The sequence below is a fragment of the Temnothorax longispinosus genome, unplaced genomic scaffold, assembly GCF_030848805.1.
Source record: "Temnothorax longispinosus isolate EJ_2023e unplaced genomic scaffold, Tlon_JGU_v1 HiC_scaffold_19, whole genome shotgun sequence".
NCBI classification, from domain to species: domain Eukaryota; kingdom Metazoa; phylum Arthropoda; class Insecta; order Hymenoptera; family Formicidae; genus Temnothorax; species Temnothorax longispinosus.
The window spans coordinates 63,977-80,247 of record NW_027270003.1 but is presented as its reverse complement, the minus strand read 5'-3'; the positions used below and the strand labels follow the sequence as shown (position 1 = coordinate 80,247).

Sequence of the window (16,271 nt, the reverse complement as noted above, 5' to 3'; positions counted from 1 at the left end):
ATATTCAGCCTTGTTATATCTTATTTCAAAGTTTGATTCTAGTTTTCTTAACAATCTTTTAGTCATTTCTTTGTGATTTGAGCAAATTAATCCGTCATCAACATACAGAACCAAAATGACTATTACGCGACCTTGACAGTAGATAAATACGCACAGATCCTTTTGACTTTGTCTCAAACCTGCGGCTCGTAAGACTGCAGAAATATTATCGTGCCACTCCTTAGACGCTTGCTTGAGCCCATAGAGACTCTTCAATAAGCGACACACTCGATCATCCTCCTCGAAGCCGTCCGGTTGCTCCATGTAGACTTCCTCCTTCAATTCACTGTTAAGGAAAGCAGACGTTACATCAAACTGAATTATGTCTAGATCGAAGGCCGCAGCAAGTGACAGCACGAGTCGAATAGATTCATGTCTAGCGACTGGGGCATACGTAGCATTGTAGTCCAATCCGTATTTCTGAGCATAGCCCTTGACCACTAGACGAGCCTTGTATTTATCAATGGAGCCGTCCGCTTTGTGCTTTTTCTTAAAAATCCAGCGATTTCCAATAACATTGGCATGAGCTGGTCTTGACACTAGGATCCAGGTGCCATTTTTCACCAGTGAATCGAGCTCGTCATGGATCGCTCGTCTCCAGTGATTAGCTTCAGAACTGTTCAGAGCCTCTTCCAACGTGATTGGGTCCATTTCCGTGAGCAATGCTTCCGCTGCAATCGCCGTATCTTCTGATCTATCAGTACCGCGTCGCGCCGTTGTCTGCCGCAATGGGTAGGGATCTCTTTCGATTGGTTTCCTTGAATTTTTATTGCTCGGCTTCGATTCTATGCAGTGAGAGTTCTTCTCGACGTCCAAGTCATTCCCACTCTTGTTTTCGCTGAAGACATCATCTTCATCGTCGCTAGTCTGATCAGATTGCTGAATGATGACTGACAATCGATCGGGATCTCTCTCATTAAAAATAACATCTCGCCTTACGTAGCATTTGTGTCTTATTGGATCATAAACCCGATAAGCCTTGCAGTCCTCAGCATATCCTACCATTAAATACTTATTCGAGTTCTCCTCCCACTTTGTCCTTGATTCCTTCGGAATATGTGCGTATGCCACGCTTCCGAACACTCGTAGATGCTTGACTGATGGCTTGGCACCATACCATTTTTGATAAGGCGTGTCTCCGTCCAGCGTGTCCGTCGCAGTTCTGTTCTTCAAATACACTGCAGTATGAGTTGCCTCCGCCCATAGGGCCAATGGCAATTTTCTGGCGTGAAGCATAGATTTCGCCGACTCAACTATAGTCCTGTTCTGTCTCTCGATGAATCCATTTTGCTCCGGTGCTCTCGGTGTGGTGGTCTCATGCTTAATCCCTTGTAGCTGTAGGAAATTATTTACTTCTTGATTGCAGAATTCTAAACCACAGTCACTGCGTATCTTGCGAATAGTGTGTCCGTCAGCGCTTACATCGACGCAAAACTGCTTTAAGTGCTTCAGTACATCTGACTTTTCTTTAAGGAAATATACGAAACAATACTGTGAGTAATCGTCCTTCAATAACAGGAAATAATTAGCTCCACCCAGTGAGGGCCTGCTCATCTTACCACACAGGTCCATGTGAAAGACATTTCCTGGCTTAACAGCTCGCCTCGCTCCTGACCTTGGAAAATAGAGACGGTGCTGCTTACCTAGCACACACCCTTCGCGGAATGATTCCTCAGTGACCCTTCCTTCAACCTTAAGGTCCAATACCGTAGATTTATTGATCATCTGTCGCAAGGTCCTAAAGTTGGGATGACCCATCCTTTCGTGCCATTTTATCAGGGAACAATCAGTCACATTCGCTTTAGCTGCTTGATTTGCTTCATGAGGTACCACCGTCTGAAAGTTTAAAGCATAGAGACCTTTGCCATATATCGATCCACTTACCAATAAGCGATCATTCTTCAAATATTTGACTGTTCCTCCACCATGTTCGAATACGACTGTCATTCCCTTCTTCGTCGATTTGTTGACGGACAGGAGGTTCTTTTGAATCCCCGGAATGTACAGTACTCCTCCAAGAGTATGCGTGACACTACTCCCACTGGGTCCAGGTACTCTGACAATGACGTCACCTCTTCCAGCTGCATACAGTACGTGTCCGCTTCCAACTCGCACGGGATAGCTTTTTCCTTCGAATAATTTCATGGTTTGAAACCAGTCTCTTCTGAATGTCATGTGCTCAGTGGCTCCAGAGTCCGAAAACCAGATGTCGTCCTCCTGCGCACTCAAGCATGTTTCTTCCTCAATTATGAATACCTCGGATTCCTCCCATTTCTCATGACCTTGTTTTGAAGTAGAAGCCTGGCTTGCTTTGTTTCCTTCCGCCACAAAGAAATGCCCTCGTTTGTTTTGATTATGGCTCTGCCCTTGACTTTGTTGTTTCTTCTTGAAACAGTCTCATGCCCAATGACCTGTCTTGTGGCAAAAGTTACACTTGCCTTTCTTCTTGTTATCACCTTGAGGCGTGTTAGCATTCCTCTTCAACTTTCCTCTGGAATAAAAGGCTTCGTCAGCCGTCTCTTGAGAGCGCGTTCTCATATTCAGCAGCGATTCTTCATTTACGAGATGATCCGTCAACTTCTCCACGGTTTGTTCTGCCCTTGGTACAGCGTACCACGCTGTACGAACATTGTCGTATTTGGAGGGCAAGCTGCTTAGAATTTTTGATATGACAACTAATTCCTTTTGTTCCATGTTCATATCCTTGAGTCTTTGAGCTAAAGAAACGATCTGCGCCACGTGGTCGGCTATCTTGACGTTCTCATCCATCTTGCAATTAATAAACTGCTCCAACAGAGTCTGAACTGACTGGTCGCTTTTCTCTGCATGCACCGCTTGCAGCCGCGCCCACATTTTGGCCGCCGTATTGCAATCGCTGAGGTACTTTAATTGCTCAAGCTCTAAGCCTCTCATGAGAAAAGCCTGCGCTTCGACGTCCTTTTCATCCCATGCAGCCTGCTCTGCTGCATTGACTGGACGTGGTAGAATCCCGAGAATGTATGGTCTCAACTTGTTCTCTGCCATGAAGATCTCCATCTGACGCTTCCATAGCTGATAATTCTCACCGTTGAAACGATGAACGTGGAACAACTTCGTCTCCGGCATCTCGGTGTTCACAACCTCCTGCACTGAGTCACCCGTATGGAGGTGTGTTACGATGGACTGAGTTTGGTGAGTCACTGTGTTGTCGAGGCCAATCCCTGATTCGTCTACGGTCTCTTCGTCTTCTCGCTCAGAATCCGAACAATTATTCCGTGTATCTAGGACCACTGGGCCCATAACCTTTTGTTGATTAGGTTTATTACAGAAATCACGACACTCCTATGTATATATATATCGTGCTTTATTACAATTAAGTAAAAGAGAGTACAGCGAGCGCGCCGTGAAATAACACGTGGAAACTTGCGAGAGCGGTATACGACCTTCTCGAGACACGCCGGAAAAACAGTGAGTGCGAACGCGGCCAGATGTAAAAGTGCGTGATGCTACGGAAACGCGGCCCTAATGGTGGGGAGTCATAAACGCCGCGATCTATCGTTCTCGACGCAAATCGATATATCTCGCCCTAGCGGTCCTAATTTTTGTCGCAATACTCAACAGCAACTAATCGCAGTAAACGATTAGAATTCGCGAAACATCTTACAAAGGAAGACTCAGAACCGAACTCCGCCGATTTCAATAAAACTTGGTAGAATTACAGAGAAAGTTTCCCCGAATATAATGATACCCTTTTTGGCTGCCAACGGTCAACTATTTCCGAAATATTTTAATAATTAATTTTGTGGCGACTTTAGTTGAATTTATTAGAATGTTTGACATACGAGTATTTGTGGCGTAGTCAATATGGCCTCATAACTTGTGGACTCGAGTTCAAATACCCCAATCAATTACTTTTTTTTTATTCTATAATAATTAATGTATTACGATAAAAATAATTGTTGTTAATATAAAGAAACAAAATTTATTTTAATACAGCACTTTTGCTAACGTGTGATATACATATCTATACGCTTGATGTTCATATCAAGAGCAAATAAGTAGAATTGACGCGATTCATGCTGTTGCCAAATGTAAGTTTTAGTGTTTTAGATCGGTCAATATTTCATCCTCTTGTTCTTATACAAGACTGTATTTGGAAGTCACTATTTCCAACGTTTGTTCCTCTAATCGAGTTAACTTTTCAAAATAGCCAATTTTATTGACTATTCTGAAAAGTAGTCAGTTAGAGTTTAACAGATGTTGGAAATACACTGAGAAAAAAATTATTTTAATCCAAAGTAAATACTAATTAAGTGGGTTCTAACAGCTTATTTATAACCTAATATAAGACACACATATATTTATTTAAAATTAAATATTTTTATTTAAATATAAATAAATATTTACTTTAATAAAAAATAATAATTTTAAGTAAATGTATTTACTTCGTTTAAAAATTTTTTTTCTCGCAATCAGTGTAGTGGTCCTTGATCTGAGTCTGGAGAGAGAGAGAATATCATATTAATACAGTGACAAACATACAAGCGCGGCGCGAGGCTAACACGTGAGCACTGATGTTCGTTTGCTGAACAAGAACAATAGAGGATTAATAAAACTAAAGAATGTTGGAATACAGTAATTTTCTCAAACAAAAGTGAATTTAATATTTTTGCCTCTGATGGGAGATGTATGAAGTAGCAAAAAAAAGAATACAGAACTCGATCCAAAAAATCTCATACCTACAGTCAAATAAAGTGGTGGTTCCGTGCTTGTTTGGGGATGTATGAACGTAACAGGGATCTTACCAAGAAAAATTTAAAAATCGCTCTTCAAAAAAATGGGAATGATTTCACCAACTATACCGCGAAACCTAGTGCAATCGATGCATCGACTACAAGCTGTGATTACCCAGCAAGAAATGACCCATCGAATGGATGTCTAATTGATGTCAAAATCATCGGTATTACATCATATCGAAATAATGCTCGAAATTTGAAGCTTATTTCGATGTTTGTGCTTTATGACATTTTTTAAAAAAAGGGATTATTTGTAACATACATTCATCGCGCCAGACTGTAAACAAGCAAATTATGTATTGTTGGCGAATTGTACTCCGGGCGTAACTCCGGATCGCCAATTAGCGTAATATGCCGGGTCGACCCCGACATGGATCCGAGGTGCGATACGAAAACGGACACTTGTTTTAACGAGGCACTAAAGTCTTTATTTAATGCACAATCTATTGTATATACAGTTCGGTGAGCGCGCCCTTATGTGAGCGCGTCACGGTGCGCGCACGTGATTCGGTGACCGCTCGACGCGACAGTCGCGAAATGTGACCGTATGCGGCCGATCACGGCGGCTTTGGCAACGAAAGCGCATTTTGATATGCACTTGCTGAACGCTCCTACGGCGTTCAATTGCTGTCGTACTTGTTTGTGACACAAGACGCGAAACGTTCACAGGTGACGAATCGAGAAGCACGAGTCGTATAATGGCGAGGCGCGGCGCGACTTATACGCGATGTTTCACCGCTCGCTGTAGCGAGGGTGGATTGCTGAGGACGCACGAACTGCGCGAGACAATCAGCGGTGCTTGTAACGAGCACGCGAGCCGTATGCACGACGGAATAATGAGACCGCGTGAAACGGAAACTAGAACGGATACACGGCGGTGTACTACCTCGTGTTCCGGAGTACTTGAGACTACTGATCCCGGAACTCTCGCGTTTCGGGAGCTTTCGGGCCCGCGACGGGCATCGACCAATCAGCCGTGTTTTCGTGATCATGCGATCACGGCATGACGAATCGATACTCGTCGGGAAAACTTCGCGGTTCGGGTTGTCGCGGGGAGCGGCGCGAAATCCCCTCGTTCTAAGGGCGTCTGACGGATGGCGTCACCGTACGGTATTGACCGCGATCGCGACAGAAATTACGGAACATAACCGCCCGCCGCGAATAACGATTCGCAATATCCGGGGCCGCCCGCCGTGACGAACGGCGAATTCAAGCAGCCCGCATTGCTGAGCACAGCGAGGGCTGTAACTTAAATCAAATGAACAATTTATACAGAAAAGGATAATACATCTGGATATTTACAAATATGTACAGTTTCTCTTATCGCTTAGGCATCGAAGAGTGTCACTCCGGGGTGTTAATCGACCGGCAGAAATGACAACTTGACCACGGCACGTTTATACGTAGATCGCGCCGTTTTGACTGAGACGACTCGCGTGAGCCCGTCTTCGCCAGGGTGACACTCCACGATCCGTCCTAACTCCCATCTGCTCGGAGGAGCGAGAGGGTTTCGCAATAGTACTAAGCGTCCGACTCGAGCTAAATTCTGTACTTGACGCCACTTGAGGCGTTGCTGTAAAGTATGAAGATAATCGTTTGACCAGAGCTTCCAGAAGCTATCACGCATCGGTTAATCAATTGCCATCGAGTGAGACGCGATTCCCTTTTGTCTAGTAACGAGGGTGCGGGTACGCTCGTTAGCGCTGAGCCTATTAAGAAATGACTCGATGTCATTGTACTGTAGTCGTCAAGATTGTCTGAAACGGGAGCGATTGGTCGCGAATTTAGACACGCTTCGATTTTACATAGGCGCGTGTTGAGCTCCTCGAATGTTAGCGTGTGCGCCCCGATGACGCGTTTCATGTGAAACTTGACGCTGCGGACGCACGCTTCCCAAAGTCCGCCGAAGTGCGGCGCGGACGGGGGAATGAAGTTCCACCGAACGCCTTGGGTTGCAATTTGATTTCGAAAATTCGGGTCGCGAGTGGCCTCACTCCACGCGACGGAGATTTCGCGCTGAGCGCCGTGAAACTAGTCCAGTCAAATTAGACATTTGAGCTCGGAAGTAAAGCGGTATTTATGAAACCTTTTTAGGGTTGTTGGGGGGATGTAGAAGAGCTTATTTCTGAGTTGTCGGGTTAATCGGACCGATGGGTTTTTAAGGGGGGGAAGGGGAATGAAAAATTTCGTTTTTTCGCAATAACTCGGCGAATTTTGACCGTACATGATTGATTAACCTCTCATTTTGTAGCTCTTTTAAAGCTCTACAATTCATTTCGTGAAGACCCTAACTTAAAATCAATATTTGTCGAGTTCTAGCCGGTGAAAGTGGGAAAAAATGTATTTTGTCGCGGTTTTTTGCGTTTATCTCGTTTCCATTAATAGATAGAAATGTGCCGCCACTGACAAAGTTGTAGGGCTTGAAGAGACCTACAAAACGAGAGGTCAGTCGTTCAGATTCGTTAAAAATTGAGCCCAGGGAAGCCTCTGGAAGTCGCGCTTTTAACGCGTGGCCGATCGTCGCCGGCGGCGGCGCGCCACGTTACATTACATGGGCGAAGAGGACAAAGGTGACAACGAGAACGATGAACTTCCTATTGATACATTAAACACAGAACCTTCACCAAAGCGTTTGAAAATTCATACCGTTTAATTTTATTGATAGCTTTTTTCATTATCTTTTTCATGTTTTTTATTTCACAATAAATGTATCATTTCATGATATTAAATAGAATTTAAACGCAAAAAACCGCAACAAAATACATTTTTTGTCGAGCGCACTCGACTCGACACGCACCGTCGCGTGGCCGATCGTCGCCGCGGCGGCGCGCCGCCGCCGCGCCGGCGACAATCGGCCACGCGTTAAAAGCGCGACTTCCAGAGACTTCCCTGGGCTCAATTTTTAACGAATCTGAACGACTGACCTCTCGTTTTGTAGGTCTCTTCAAGCCCTACAACTTTGTCAGTGGCGGCACATTTCTATCTATTAATGGAAACGAGATAAACGCAAAAAACCGCGACAAAATACATTTTTTCCCACTTTTACCGGCTAGAACTCGACAAATATTGATTTTAAGTTAGGGTCTTCACAAAATGAATTGTAGGGCTTTAAAAGAGCTACAAAATGAGAGGTTAATCAATCATGTACGGTCAAAATTCGCCGAGTTATTGCGAAAAAACGAAATTTTTCATTCCCCCTCCCCCCCTTAAAAACCCATCGGTCCGATTAACCCGACAACTCAGAAATAAGCTCTTCTACATCCCCCCAACAACCCTAAAAAGGTTTCATAAATACCGCTTCACTTCCGAGCAAAAGTTTTTTTTTTGTCTAATTTGACTGGACTAAACGTAGTTGCGTTGTCCGAGTACATATCACTGGGAACGCCGCGCCGTGCACAAAATCGATCAAATGCAGCGATGAACGCGGGAGTCGTACAATCGCTAACTAATTCAAGATGCGTCGCCTTGACCGTCATGCAGACGAACACCGCGATATACGCCTTCCGTGATTTGTGGCCTCGACCGGTCGTAGATCTAACCAGTATTGGACCGGCATAATCCACCCCGCAGTGTAGAAACGCGCGAGGCGCCGACGTGACGCGACATGAAGGAAGGTCGCCCATTAATTCGTGTGCATTCTGGGCGCTTTCCCGAGCGCATTTCACACATTTATGCAGAACCGCGCGGATCGTTTGACGCGCGCGCAGGATCCAGTAGTGATCGCGTAGTAGGTGCAGCGTTAATTGCGGCCCAGCGTGAAGGGCGCGGAGATGAGTGTCGCGTATCAACGCGGCGACCAACGGATGTGCTGCGAGCACAACCGGGTGTTCTTTGTCGTCCGGAAATGTCGAATGTCGGAGTCGGCCTTTGACTCGAATGAGCCCGCTTTTGTCTAGGAACGGGTTTAATGAGATCAGTTTACTGTTGTTCGAAATTCGCTGAGTTAAACTTAATCGCGCGTATTCCGCGGGGAATAGCATTTTTTGAATTTGTTTGAGCCAGAATTCGCGCGCGGAGTCAATTTCTTCCGGGAGTAGCAATGTCGACGCGGGAATTGACTTCGTGGTGACGGAATTCGAGCGATTCGTAGCGCGAGCGCGTCGAGTGAATCGCATTATATAGGCGGTGACGCGCACCAGTTTGTTCCATGAGGAGAATTTTTTATCGAGATCCCAGGAATCACATGATTGCACGATATGCACGGGCGCGTGAGTTTGCTTTTCCGGAAGCGACTCGACAGAACTTGATGAAGGCGCAGAAGGCCACTGATCGGACGACATTTGAGCCAGGCGGGCCCTGTCCACCATAGCGATTGGGCGATCAAGGCTTCGGGCTTGACGCCGCGCGAGACGAGGTTGGCAGGATTTTGCTGTGATGGCACGTGATGCCATTCGACATTTGGCAAGAGCGTTTGAACCTCATGTACCCGATTCGCGACAAACATTTTCCAACGCGAGGGTGGCTGTGCGAGCCAAGCTTTTGTGACTTTAGAATCTGTCCAACAATGATAAGATTGAATAGCGATCGTAAATGCAGATTGCACGGCGACGATAAAACGTGCAAGCAGAACCGCGGCGAGTAACTCGAGACGAGGAATGCTCGTGGACTTAAGCGGAGCTACTAGTGACTTCGAGAGAAGGAGCGTAATTTCGACCGTTCCGTCATGATGCGTAACTTTCAGATAAACAACAGCTCCGTATCCGGAGGCGGAAGCATCGGCAAACCCGTGAATTTCCGCGGTGAGAGTATCGGAACCGTAACCGGTCTAACGCGGAATGGTGATTTGTCGCAACAGTAGTAAGAGAGAATAATAGTCTCTCCATTTACGGAGAAGGTCTTCAGGGATCACTTCGTCCCATTTGCAACGAAGCAGCCAGAGCTGCTGCATCAAGATTTTTGCGGTGACGACCACCGGAGCGATCCAGCCGAGAGGATCAAAGATTCGAGCGATGGTCGAAAGAATAGATCGCTTTGTGTCAGGAATCGATTCTGCGAGCGTGACGTCAAATTGAACGTCCGTGGTCGGATGGCCATTTGATGCCGAGTATCTTGAGGCGTTCGTCTGACTCGAGCGTTTTAGCGGACGCGAGATCGTGATCCTGCGGATCTATGCCTTCGAGCAAGACTGGATTGTTGCTCACCCATTTACGGAGGTGAAATCCAGCTCGTTGCAAAAGAGAGATTACTTGATCGCGCGTCTGAAGCGCGAGAAGTATGTCATCGGCGCCGAACACAGCGTCATCGACGTATGTGTGAAACCGCAATATCGGAACCGCGAGAGGGAAATCCGCGCCTTCGTCGTCGGCGACTTGTTCGATTACTCGAAGCGCTGCGTTTGGCGCGTTTGCCGTACCGTAAGTGACGGTGAGTAATAGGTATGCTATCAAGGGACCGTGTGGGTCGGGTCGCCATAAGATTCTTTGGTACTGAACATCCTCCTGGTGGACAAGAATCTGGCGATACATCTTGGCGATGTCGGCGGTGAAGACGAACCGAAATTGACGCCATCGCAAGATAATGAAAGATAATTTGGGTTGTAGTTTCCGGCCTATCATTAGATGGTCGTTTAGAGAGCGACTATTGGAGGTTGGTTGCGAGGCGTTGAAGACAACGCGCAAGCGAGTTGTCGCGCTATGCTCGCGGACAACGGCATGATGCGGTATATAAATAACTTGACGATTCGGAGGGTCGTCGAGGGGCGCCTTGGTCATGTGGCCAAGACGCTCATATTCCGCCAAGAAGTCGTGGTACTCCTTCGTAAGGTCGGGATTCGTTTTTAACCGCGACTCGATACGTGAATACAACGCGATTGCTGACGATTTTGATTCGCTAATGTCGATAGAGGGCCCCGACTTGAACGGCAGCCGCACGATATACTGCCCGTTGGGGGCACGCGAATGAGTCGAAACGAAGTGTTCTTCGCATCGGATCTCCTCCGGTGAGAGATGCGTTTGTTGAGGGAGTTCTTCGATCTCCCAGAACTGTTTCAGCTGATCTGAAATTTCCGAAAGCACCGTGCAGTGGTGCGTTTGAATGCGAGCCGGCCGTGACTGCGACGGCATGCGGCATAGGCATAGGTCCTGAGAGGAACCATCCAAATATCAAATTCTGAGCAACGGGCTCGTGAGGTGCGCGATTACGTACTTCCAGCAGTAGGATTGCGCCGTATAAATCAGCGCCGATAATTACGTCAATCGGCGCCGCGCTAGTCGGATCGCTATCTGCGAGAGAAAGTTTGCTAATGTACGACAAGTTTGTTACATCCGGAACGCGCTGCGGAATATAAGTCGTGAGCGACTTAAGAACAAGAGCGGAGACGGAGGGCGACGGGCCCGTACCGTCACGCGCTGATACGTGAACTATAGCTGCGCTGCGTGCAGTGGCAGCCGTCTCGCCGATCCCAGTGATAGAGACGGAGACGCGCGTACGCGGGAAACGCAATCGCTGAGCTAAACGTTCGGTGATCAGAGTCGTAACGGAACCCTGATCCAATAACGCGCGAACTATATTATGTCGACCGTTGAGCCCGCTCACCTTAATCCAGGCGGTAGCCAAAAGAATATTCGATTTCGAGAAACTAGTGTGAAATAACAAATGCGACGAGACTTCGTTAGTTGAGTCTGTTGTCGTTTCCGTAGATGAAGGTGAGCTCTCAACTGTCGAATTATTATTGTTTGCATCGGCAGCATGAAGCAATGTATGGTGCTTCTGCTGACATTGACGGCAGGTGTTTTTGCTTGAACACGCATCACGAATGTGCCGCGTGCTCAAGCAATTATAACAACACCGATATTTCTTAGCGAGATCCCGTCGCTGTGCGACGCTTTTATTGTGAAAGTCCGGACACGCGGACAAGAAATGCGTCTTTTGACACATGGGACATTTATTTGTATTCGCTGCGTGAGCTTGAACTGAGGAATTTTGTTTATTGCCCTTGGCAGGAGACGAAACCGGGAGAAGGTTCTCAAGCGCACGTATGTGCGTTACAAGAAATTTATTAAGTTGATCATATGTGGAATACTCTGAAGTATCGCCGAGGTTCAATTCCCAGGCTTTACGTGTGCCTTTATCAAGTTTTTGCGTGAGCAGATAAACCAAAATGTCGTCCCATGTGTCAATCGACCGACCAAGATTTTTTAACGATTGTATCGCGACGTTCGCATTGTCGCGTAACGCGGTGAGAGCCACTGCGGACTCGGAAGTTGCTTGAGGAAGCGTATGGAGAGCACGCACATGTTCATGCACTAACCGACGGCGATTATCGTATCGCGATAACAATATGCTTCAAGCAATTTTGAAATTTGCGTCAGTTAATGCCAGATTGCGGATGGCACTGCTGGCTTCACCTTTAATGCACGAATGCAAATACTGCAGGCGATTTACGTCGAGCAAGTCGCAATTGTCTATTATCAGCGCCTTAAACTGATCGCGAAACGCTTCCCACTCGCTAAACTCCCCGGAGAACTTAGGCAGATTTATTCGCGGGAGATGAAACGCGGAACGCGGCGATGCGTTGAAATGATGCGGGCTTACGGGTGATGAAGCCTGTGCTGTCGTCGGCGGCTCCAGCTTGCTCATCCACTCGGCCATGTAGTCGGATGCGGCCAGGAAGGTCGCCTCGCACTTGTCGAATCGATCCTCGGTGAAGTACCGGTCTGTCATGATGAACTCGTTGGATGCTGCGGCCATGATTTGACCGTGTAGTCGCTCAAAGCGAGTAAAGTTGTCCTTGAGTTGCTGCAATCGATTGCGAACCACTCCATATGTGAGGTTCGACTTGCCGATCTTCTTGAAGTTGTCGAGAGCTCAGTCGATCGCATGGATCGTCATCTTTTGCTGGGACATGAGCTCCTCCATTTTTATGTCCGTTTCCTCTGCGAATGGCACAGTAGCACGCCGAATCCGGCTCGAAGGACCAGAAATTATGTTGGCGAATTGTACTCCGGGCGTAACTCCGGATCGCCAATTGGCGTAATATGCCGGGTCGACCCCGACAAGGATCCGAGGTGCGATACGAAAACGGACACTTGTTTTAACGAGGCACAAAAGTCTTTATTTAATGCACAATCTATATACAGTTCGGTGAGCGCGCCTTTATGTGAGCGCGTCACGGTGCGCGCACGTGATTCGGTGACCGCTCGACGCGGCAGTCGCGGAATGTGACCGTATGCGGCCGATCACGGCAGCTTTGGCAACGAAAGCGTACTTTGATATGCACTTGCCGAACGCTCCTACGGCGTTCAATTGCTGTCGCACTTGTTTGTGACACAAGACGCGAAACGTTCACAGGTGACGAATCGAGAAACTCGAGTCGTATAATGGCGAGGCGCGGCGCGACTTATACGCGATGTTTCACCGCTCGCGGTAGCGAGGGTGGATTGCTGAGGACGCACGAACTGCGCGAGATAATCAGCGGTGCTTGTAACGAGCACGCGAGCCGTATGCACGACGGAATAATGAGACCGCGTGAAACGGAAACTAGAACGGATACACGGCTGTGTACTACCTCGTGTTCCGGAGTACTTGAGACTACTGATCCCGGAGCTCTCGCGTTTCGGGAGCTTTCAGGCCCGCGACGGGCATCGACCAATCAGCCGCGTTTTCGTGATCATGCGATCACGGCATGACGGATCGATACTCGTCGGGAAAATTTCGCGGTTCGGGTTGTCGCGGGGAGCGGCGCGAAATCCCCTCGTTCTAAGGGCGTCTGACGGATGGCGTCACCATACGATATTGACCGCGATCGCGACAGAAATTACGGAACAGATATCGATTCGAAGTTATTTTAATTTGCCTGTCAAATATATAATAACATTGCCATTATATAGAATGCAATATGAATAAAAAATTATATTGTATTGGCAGACATGGCTAATGTAAATACTTTATGATTTGAGCATTATAATAATTGCGTTACAATATTAATTTTTTAAGGCTTTTATTGCCATTAAATAGTTACTTTATAACTGTAAAAGTCACAACAAAATTCCTGTTTGTAATTTGACAATTTTAAAAATTAAAATATATAATCGACTTATTACTAATGTGTAATATACAGCTATTTACATGGCGGTACGCCAAACATATATAATAGGTACATTTTTAGTACTACATCCGCTCATTTATTAAGGAGGTTGAAGCGATCCAGTTGAGTCAATTGACGGTTTAGAAAAAAGTTTTTTATTAGGTCATTAAAAAATCTGTATTAGGTATCATTTTATTCTCCATACGCTGCTATTGCATAAAACGTATAGTAAAAGTATCATATTATGCATCTTTATATTTTAATTAGCTAAAAACGAAACACTTTTTTGCCAATGCCAACTTGAAAACTTGTAGTATTGCTAATTATTTCAATATAAAAATGGCATGAATATATGTTTTGCCGTTGATAGAATGAAATAATGATTCTTACTGGTAGCTCCCTTGACAATTATATAAGCTATCGATTTTTTAATAACTTTCCGTCGATTATATTAAATACGATTGAAACTTGGCAACGTTTCACTTTTATGGGGTTGGTAGCAGTACTCGCCTCTGTGTTGAGCCACGTAACGGCAGTTGCTAAACGTAAACATGCCGGTGAATTTTCTGTCATTCTGGATAGGTTAGGTGCCCGCGAGACCGTGGCTATACCCAAATCCTGTCGGTATGTGCACGTTTTTGGTTCTCTTCCGTGCTGTGTCTACTATTTTGTGGTAATGTCAACGATTTTAGGGTTCTCTTTTATGTTATGTTCACAATTTTTTGGTTTTCTTCCGTTAGATTCATGATTTTTTGGTTTTATTTCCAAAGAGAATAAAAAAATCGTGGACATAGCACGGAAGAGAACCACAAAAATGTGCACATACCGACAGGATTCGGGTACAGCCAAAACGCGGGCGACGCTGCGTTGCCACATCTACTTACCTACTCGCGAACTATCAACTGCTATTTCAGTCTAATTTCGATCGCTTTAAGAGGATCCTAAAGCCGTTTGTATTACCGACCGAATTCTATATCTGTCCTTGTATAGACAATGATGATAGACAAGGATAGACATGGTTATAGGTTATAATTTTTTCGAACGTCTCATTTTTATTCCAGGCTTTCAATCTCAATTTCAAAGGTACGTTATTGTTTGTGCACGTCTTCTGAAGGGTGGGAACATTTCATTTCTTACATATTACTTATACAACTGTTTATATTAGAAAATGAGGTAACAACATTTTTAATTTTTTTCAATTATTACTAATTATTTTACATTCCCACCCTTCATTAGTACCTATACTTTACTCCTGTAAAAGGATTTTGCGATCTATAAAGCCGTTTCAAAATTAGACTTTTGACTGTAATTGTCGGTAATTGAGTCACTTTAGCATCCCCTTAACTTGTAATATATTTGTTATTAGATGGTGAATACGTGTTTTCTTGCGTTCTAAATGTTCGCATTAATTTACTGTACGCGTAGGCACGTTTTTTGAGCGTTTATATAGACTAGATATTAAAGAAAATTGGGATCAATCATCGCCGTCAACGCTTTCTCCATCTAACCCCATGTAAAACGACGCATTTTTAGAAATTAATATCTCAGCTTCTGGATGGTCAATAAATCTGAAATAATTCTCACACATGCGGTAGATCCTATACTATCATATATATTTTTTACAAACTAAAATCTAGAGTTGACCAAACTGCTTCAACCTCCTTAAACAAGAAGTTAAATTAAGCAACTAATTAAATTATTAATATTAAATATTAATACAATAAGATATTTGTATTTACATTTATCAAAATAAAAAATAACTTTAATTATGAAAATAAATATTAAAGACAGAAAGTAAAAAACTTTTTATATATAAGCACCTATGTACAGGCATTATACTAGTTATAAATGTGTTCAGCAGAAAGCTGCTTTGCAACTGCAATTGTAAAATTCGTGAATCTGATTACTCTTACTTAGTTTCGGCCAAAATTATAAGCATACACCGATCATATTCACAAATTTTACAACAATTGCAAAGTAGTTTTCTCTGCTGAACACAGCTTTTTATTACTTGCGTTATATGTATGAACCGCCATTTGCTGCGCGTACACAAACAACCCGGCAACCGAGCAACGACTTGAATATTTCGTTGAGCACCGACGGCGCCAAACAGCAGTGCTGCAATTGGATATAAGTCCGTGATCGGAACTTCGGAAGGCTGGTTAATAGACTAAAATAAGGTAGAGAATAACGTAAGTTGCAAAAGGCTATATATTTTACAGTCTTTTACGTCTTACGTTTTTTTTTTGTACACTGTTGGAAAATTTGTGTTAAATATAACATAAATCACATGTCCAAAACGGTCCACTCAAATATTTGTGTCAGTTTAACATAATATGGATATGTTAAATGGTAACATCGATACTATGTTAAAATATTTTAACAGAAAAGAAATGTTATTCTGATCGTAATTTGAGGTTAATTATGTGTAC

General features: G+C 44.8%; 1 protein-coding gene across 4 annotated transcripts in view; it reads right to left on the bottom strand.

Annotated features, from left to right (window-relative positions):
• Positions 1-16,271, bottom strand: part of LOC139823803 (UDP-glycosyltransferase UGT5-like) — a 126,426-nt gene that overhangs the window by 102,519 nt on the left and 7,636 nt on the right. Inside the window, exon 3 of one of the 4 annotated variants that reach the window (XM_071796290.1) lies at positions 15,851-16,009. The exons of the other annotated variants lie outside the window; for them this stretch is intronic. Within the exon in view, the coding sequence (XP_071652391.1) occupies positions 15,851-16,009 (159 nt within the window). The remainder of the gene's footprint in view (positions 1-15,850; positions 16,010-16,271) is intronic. 4 annotated transcript variants of the gene reach the window in all.